The sequence below is a fragment of the Echinococcus granulosus genome (assembly GCF_000524195.1).
Source record: "Echinococcus granulosus chromosome Unknown EG_S00094, whole genome shotgun sequence".
In the NCBI taxonomy this organism is placed as follows: domain Eukaryota; kingdom Metazoa; phylum Platyhelminthes; class Cestoda; order Cyclophyllidea; family Taeniidae; genus Echinococcus; species Echinococcus granulosus.
This window is the reverse complement of record NW_020170474.1, coordinates 315,703-323,764: the sequence shown is the minus strand read 5'-3', so window position 1 is coordinate 323,764 and position 8,062 is coordinate 315,703. Positions and strand designations below refer to the sequence as shown.

At 36.9% G+C, this 8,062-nt stretch overlaps 1 protein-coding gene across 1 annotated transcript; it reads left to right on the top strand. All coding sequences in view use genetic code 11, as the record gives it.

Moving 5' to 3' along the window:
* Nucleotides 1–4,502: 4,502 nt before the first annotated feature.
* Nucleotides 4,503–6,884, top strand: EGR_08059 (hypothetical protein; the record flags this gene model as incomplete). Its single annotated transcript, XM_024497308.1, has 3 exons — nt 4,503–4,633; nt 5,511–5,608; nt 6,829–6,884. The coding sequence occupies 3 exons, from the start codon at nt 4,503–4,505 to the stop codon at nt 6,882–6,884; spliced, it is 285 nt and encodes a 94-aa protein (XP_024348307.1).
* Between the last annotated feature and the right edge of the window lie 1,178 nt (nt 6,885–8,062).

Below are 8,062 nucleotides of genomic sequence, written 5' to 3'. Positions count from 1 at the left end.
AAGATGGATTGATACAGGAGTGACATTGGAGGGGCACGGGATGGAGGTATGAATGGATGATGGAAGAGTAGATAGATAGGTCGATAAGAGACGGCATCGGAATGGCTGGATGGATGGATGAGTACAGGGTAGATGGAATCAGGATGGATAGCCTGATACGGAATGGATATGCAATAGATAAAATGGCTTTATGAGGGATGGATAAATACGAATGGATCAATGGAAACGGGACGAGTGCGGCACTAGTAGGTTGTTACGGGATAACTGGATGGGTAAAAGGATACGAGATAAATGCAGTGTATGTATGAAACCCGGAAGGATAGAAAAACGACCATATTTGGTACCTTAATATACTACACAGCTGTCTTCGGTTCCCCATCCTTTACCATGGTCTCAGCTCAGGCTTGCATTTATCATACCATGTGGTCATTTTTATACTCATATTAATCCAACAGGCATTAGCATGTGATTCTCACCCAAAATTTAACCAAAGGACGAACTTTTGGGCGCCAAGTATTCTGCACTCGTTTTCTTGCATGTCCATTGCAAGACACCACAGACAAATCGGTGAAAACTTGTCCACTTTGGAATTTGTTGAATGGTCCAGTGGCACGAAATCCCACCTTTTTTTGTCTGTTCTCCAGCCAAAATTATTACACACTAATGAGTAATAGTTAATGCTTTATGGCTTTTGCATGTCAACAAATTGTCACTAAGTAGCACTTTTCCCTAACATACCACCTCTTGCATTTTGTCAACAACTCCTAAGTTAGCAACGTGGTTAAATACCAACGGGGTCGAAATCGCTTCTTGTCCCCTCCCAGTTCCAATTTGGGCTTATAATTGAGAAGGAAAATGTAGTGCTCCTCTTTGGGTCAAACAAAATTCGGGAATAAAAGTGGCTAGGATTCAATAAAGACAAAAGAACCATGGTAGATGTAGCGCCTAAATTGCACATAATTTTAAAATACTTCGATACAACTGGAAGCAAATGTCAAAGGTCAATGCTTTCACCTTCTTTATCTGATATTAATGAAGTAACGTGATTGTTCAAAAGGTTAGTGGTAATTATGATGAGGTTTTTAAAGGGTATATTTTATCCCATAAACACCTCTGGCAAAAAATTTTCTTAGCTTTTCTTGGACTTTAAGATTTACTGTAAATAAGCCTAAGGAGGATAAATAACTGGCTCAATTAAGGCGATCTAATCCGGATGTTGAGAAGATTCCGTATTTGAAAGAGACCACTAAATCAAAAGTCTTGTTTCCTTGTGTGAAAATGAGCGAGTGGGAATAAAGACAGCATCTACGAAGGGCTTTTTATCTTGGCAGTCAAAATTTTGATCTTGACGCAATTTTTGAGAAATTGTTCATTGTTAAATACTGCTAATATCTCCAGAGCTGTAGTAGATAGTAGTAGATAGTTATGGTAAGTGAAAAATTTAAAGCAGCCAACCATATTACAACTGAAGTCCTTGCAGCTGATTGGTCACACAGCTCTTCATAGGACGGAGACTTCATTTTGATTGGTTAAACAATTATTAGGGATATAATTGGTGGATTTCACTTTGTTAAACATCGCCAAATATGTATTAATTTGAAAACTTCACTACTTTGTAAAAAGACCAGTAAGAATAACTTATGTAAGCCATACAATTAAATTCAGTTATTATGGTCTATTTCAGCTCTCTAACAGGCTTGCTTCATTGTCAAGATCTTTTTAAAGACCAGCAAAACGAGTTATATTGACTAACGACTTAAAAGTCACCAATAAAGCATAATTTCCTAACCTGAAACGAAATGTTACTCTTTCTTTACGGGCATTCTAGTCTGCAGCTACCGTTAACCTCATAAGAAACCCTGGGTTCCACTTCTGACAAAAAAGGTCTTTTTGGATTCTTGAAAGCCGTAAATTGCAACTATTTTGCTGCATCTGTGGCACCGGTCAAGATTACTGCATGATTAGAAAGAAATGTTTTTCCAAAGCTCAAAATCAACTTTGTCTGGACTAGTGAATTAGAAAATGTTGAAGTTAGCGATCTGTGGCAGACAAAATAATCCCTCTCTTTTTTGAGTAAAAAATCAGTCGCGTACTTAACAATGTGTCTAAGTAAACAAGTTTTGAAACATCTGCCAGAAAGACGTTTTTTTGTATTCACCCCGAATTTTTCTTATTTCTCTCTCAATCTGCAAATAAAAATCTCTCGAATAATGATATAATCAACTTTTTAAAAATTGTTTGTAATCTGAAGGTTTTTTCAGGAGAATTTTGATCCATAAACTCCCCTATTTTTGTATTTCATCGCCTCTTTTCAAGTTTGTCTGGAAGAAGTCTAGGAAGCAAAATTCGTGTCCTACACTGTACTGAATCCCATTAGTCTAAGCGAATGGGTAGAATAACAGTAGATGGTATCAACGCACTTGTCTTTGCCCTACTTTACCATCATTTGTTTAGAGGTACTCGTGAAGAAGAGAAATAACTTTCGACTATTTTTCTCAAGGTGTTGTCTAGACGGCGGGACAAAAAGAACCTTTTAAAATACTAGTAGCAAGTTGTAAATAAAAGACAGTAAATGGACGGCATGTACTTTTAAAGGAGAGGGGAATTTATACTGTTTCACCCACTTTTGACACTACTAAAGCGAGGAAATTGAGGACTCTGCTTAGGCTTGGAGGTCAACGGCCACCAAAGTCGTCTCAGCCCATGCCACACCTCATTAATGCTAATTTAGAGGCGACATTAATTATGAAAACCAAGGCATTAAGCCATCATGGTTTTCTCTTCTCCCTTTTTTTAAAAAAAACCTGCTTTAATTATTAAAAAAATCGTCTAGAAGAGATTTTGATCATTTTTAACTGGAAGTAAAGTTGTTTATGAAACAAATTTTAGTAATATTTCTGGGTGATGAATGTAAATAACAAACCAGACCAGGTCGAAAATTTGAGCTACATAACCATTAAATGGTTACATAATCTTTTTCACTTTTTAAAGCTTATCAAGAAGAAAAAAAGCTAATTTTTTTTTATCTAGCGGGCTCTGGAGCTGGTGCACACACACATGGCTCCATTTGGTGGGGGTGGGCAACCTTTTGATGTGCATTTTAGATCGCACGTTTAGATATTTTGCAGATTAACTCAAAAAATGCTAATTTTTAAAATTAAATAATTTGACAGATTAAATTGCGCTCCTTTACCTCGCATTTCGAGCTGTTCTAAAAGCATGATATCTTCCCTAAAATGTCTACTTCTGATCGGGTAAAAGTGGATAGATTTTACCTTGACGGAGCCCTGAAAGGTTCTCCTGGACAGTAATACCAAGAAATATCTCCGAAAAAGTTTATGGTCGAGATTTCTTTATATGCCTACAGAATGAGAGATTCACAAATTGCAGCCTTCCCATCACTATAGTTAGAGATATATTCAGCGGCTAAAACTGGCTATTTTGAGGTATATGTGTGTTTGTGGTCTTTCCAAATTTCTTCACTAAATAAACACAATAAACAGTAACATTAAGTAATAACGCTAATAGCTTTAATAATTGCTTCAATGAAAAAAAACTTGCAAAATCACGCGGCACAATTCTTGCATCAACACGAAAGCATGAGATTTTTCACAAAGAAAACTCGACCTACCGTGGTAAAATAATATTTCCAAGAGCTCGGGGGGCAAATCACAGTAAATGACAACAAACCCACTAATAATGTGAGATCCAGGAGCATATTGTGTCAAAATACAGAAGTGACCAATCAGAGCAGAGGTAAATTTTGATTGGCCGAAGTTGCACTGACGCACCGTGCATGTGTTGTCCTTGCCCAGATGAAAAGCCACCTTACTCGGTAAACAAACCAATTAATGCTGCATTTGTCGCGATCCTGGTGATTAAAATTAGGTGGGTTTTTATTGGGTGATCAGTATCCAACTTATCTGTAGTTGCCTTCTGGTAAATGTTGTATGCCAAACTCTTTAAAAGATGGATTGATACAGGAGTGACATTGGAGGGGCACGGGATGGAGGTATGAATGGATGATGGAAGAGTAGATAGATAGGTCGATAAGAGACGGCATCGGAATGGCTGGATGGATGGATGAGTACAGGGTAGATGGAATCAGGATGGATAGCCTGATACGGAATGGATATGCAATAGATAAAATGGCTTTATGAGGGATGGATAAATACGAATGGATCAATGGAAACGGGACGAGTGCGGCACTAGTAGGTTGTTACGGGATAACTGGATGGGTAAAAGGATACGAGATAAATGCAGTGTATGTATGAAACCCGGAAGGATAGAAAAACGACCATATTTGGTACCTTAATATACTACACAGCTGTCTTCGGTTCCCCATCCTTTACCATGGTCTCAGCTCAGGCTTGCATTTATCATACCATGTGGTCATTTTTATACTCATATTAATCCAACAGGCATTAGCATGTGATTCTCACCCAAAATTTAACCAAAGGACGAACTTTTGGGCGCCAAGTATTCTGCACTCGTTTTCTTGCATGTCCATTGCAAGACACCACAGACAAATCGGTGAAAACTTGTCCACTTTGGAATTTGTTGAATGGTCCAGTGGCACGAAATCCCACCTTTTTTTGTCTGTTCTCCAGCCAAAATTATTACACACTAATGAGTAATAGTTAATGCTTTATGGCTTTTGCATGTCAACAAATTGTCACTAAGTAGCACTTTTCCCTAACATACCACCTCTTGCATTTTGTCAACAACTCCTAAGTTAGCAACGTGGTTAAATACCAACGGGGTCGAAATCGCTTCTTGTCCCCTCCCAGTTCCAATTTGGGCTTATAATTGAGAAGGAAAATGTAGTGCTCCTCTTTGGGTCAAACAAAATTCGGGAATAAAAGTGGCTAGGATTCAATAAAGACAAAAGAACCATGGTAGATGTAGCGCCTAAATTGCACATAATTTTAAAATACTTCGATACAACTGGAAGCAAATGTCAAAGGTCAATGCTTTCACCTTCTTTATCTGATATTAATGAAGTAACGTGATTGTTCAAAAGGTTAGTGGTAATTATGATGAGGTTTTTAAAGGGTATATTTTATCCCATAAACACCTCTGGCAAAAAATTTTCTTAGCTTTTCTTGGACTTTAAGATTTACTGTAAATAAGCCTAAGGAGGATAAATAACTGGCTCAATTAAGGCGATCTAATCCGGATGTTGAGAAGATTCCGTATTTGAAAGAGACCACTAAATCAAAAGTCTTGTTTCCTTGTGTGAAAATGAGCGAGTGGGAATAAAGACAGCATCTACGAAGGGCTTTTTATCTTGGCAGTCAAAATTTTGATCTTGACGCAATTTTTGAGAAATTGTTCATTGTTAAATACTGCTAATATCTCCAGAGCTGTAGTAGATAGTAGTAGATAGTTATGGTAAGTGAAAAATTTAAAGCAGCCAACCATATTACAACTGAAGTCCTTGCAGCTGATTGGTCACACAGCTCTTCATAGGACGGAGACTTCATTTTGATTGGTTAAACAATTATTAGGGATATAATTGGTGGATTTCACTTTGTTAAACATCGCCAAATATGTATTAATTTGAAAACTTCACTACTTTGTAAAAAGACCAGTAAGAATAACTTATGTAAGCCATACAATTAAATTCAGTTATTATGGTCTATTTCAGCTCTCTAACAGGCTTGCTTCATTGTCAAGATCTTTTTAAAGACCAGCAAAACGAGTTATATTGACTAACGACTTAAAAGTCACCAATAAAGCATAATTTCCTAACCTGAAACGAAATGTTACTCTTTCTTTACGGGCATTCTAGTCTGCAGCTACCGTTAACCTCATAAGAAACCCTGGGTTCCACTTCTGACAAAAAAGGTCTTTTTGGATTCTTGAAAGCCGTAAATTGCAACTATTTTGCTGCATCTGTGGCACCGGTCAAGATTACTGCATGATTAGAAAGAAATGTTTTTCCAAAGCTCAAAATCAACTTTGTCTGGACTAGTGAATTAGAAAATGTTGAAGTTAGCGATCTGTGGCAGACAAAATAATCCCTCTCTTTTTTGAGTAAAAAATCAGTCGCGTACTTAACAATGTGTCTAAGTAAACAAGTTTTGAAACATCTGCCAGAAAGACGTTTTTTTGTATTCACCCCGAATTTTTCTTATTTCTCTCTCAATCTGCAAATAAAAATCTCTCGAATAATGATATAATCAACTTTTTAAAAATTGTTTGTAATCTGAAGGTTTTTTCAGGAGAATTTTGATCCATAAACTCCCCTATTTTTGTATTTCATCGCCTCTTTTCAAGTTTGTCTGGAAGAAGTCTAGGAAGCAAAATTCGTGTCCTACACTGTACTGAATCCCATTAGTCTAAGCGAATGGGTAGAATAACAGTAGATGGTATCAACGCACTTGTCTTTGCCCTACTTTACCATCATTTGTTTAGAGGTACTCGTGAAGAAGAGAAATAACTTTCGACTATTTTTCTCAAGGTGTTGTCTAGACGGCGGGACAAAAAGAACCTTTTAAAATACTAGTAGCAAGTTGTAAATAAAAGACAGTAAATGGACGGCATGTACTTTTAAAGGAGAGGGGAATTTATACTGTTTCACCCACTTTTGACACTACTAAAGCGAGGAAATTGAGGACTCTGCTTAGGCTTGGAGGTCAACGGCCACCAAAGTCGTCTCAGCCCATGCCACACCTCATTAATGCTAATTTAGAGGCGACATTAATTATGAAAACCAAGGCATTAAGCCATCATGGTTTTCTCTTCTCCCTTTTTTTAAAAAAAACCTGCTTTAATTATTAAAAAAATCGTCTAGAAGAGATTTTGATCATTTTTAACTGGAAGTAAAGTTGTTTATGAAACAAATTTTAGTAATATTTCTGGGTGATGAATGTAAATAACAAACCAGACCAGGTCGAAAATTTGAGCTACATAACCATTAAATGGTTACATAATCTTTTTCACTTTTTAAAGCTTATCAAGAAGAAAAAAAGCTAATTTTTTTTTATCTAGCGGGCTCTGGAGCTGGTGCACACACACATGGCTCCATTTGGTGGGGGTGGGCAACCTTTTGATGTGCATTTTAGATCGCACGTTTAGATATTTTGCAGATTAACTCAAAAAATGCTAATTTTTAAAATTAAATAATTTGACAGATTAAATTGCGCTCCTTTACCTCGCATTTCGAGCTGTTCTAAAAGCATGATATCTTCCCTAAAATGTCTACTTCTGATCGGGTAAAAGTGGATAGATTTTACCTTGACGGAGCCCTGAAAGGTTCTCCTGGACAGTAATACCAAGAAATATCTCCGAAAAAGTTTATGGTCGAGATTTCTTTATATGCCTACAGAATGAGAGATTCACAAATTGCAGCCTTCCCATCACTATAGTTAGAGATATATTCAGCGGCTAAAACTGGCTATTTTGAGGTATATGTGTGTTTGTGGTCTTTCCAAATTTCTTCACTAAATAAACACAATAAACAGTAACATTAAGTAATAACGCTAATAGCTTTAATAATTGCTTCAATGAAAAAAAACTTGCAAAATCACGCGGCACAATTCTTGCATCAACACGAAAGCATGAGATTTTTCACAAAGAAAACTCGACCTACCGTGGTAAAATAATATTTCCAAGAGCTCGGGGGGCAAATCACAGTAAATGACAACAAACCCACTAATAATGTGAGATCCAGGAGCATATTGTGTCAAAATACAGAAGTGACCAATCAGAGCAGAGGTAAATTTTGATTGGCCGAAGTTGCACTGACGCACCGTGCATGTGTTGTCCTTGCCCAGATGAAAAGCCACCTTACTCGGTAAACAAACCAATTAATGCTGCATTTGTCGCGATCCTGGTGATTAAAATTAGGTGGGTTTTTATTGGGTGATCAGTATCCAACTTATCTGTAGTTGCCTTCTGGTAAATGTTGTATGCCAAACTCTTTAAGTGATCAAATCAGAGGTTTCTTATTTCAAATTGTTCTTAAATATATCTCATTGGTTGACTATACCGTACCAGATTTTGGAATGTTTCAAGAGCCCTTAAACGAGTAGATGGAGGTACTGTGTGTTATTTA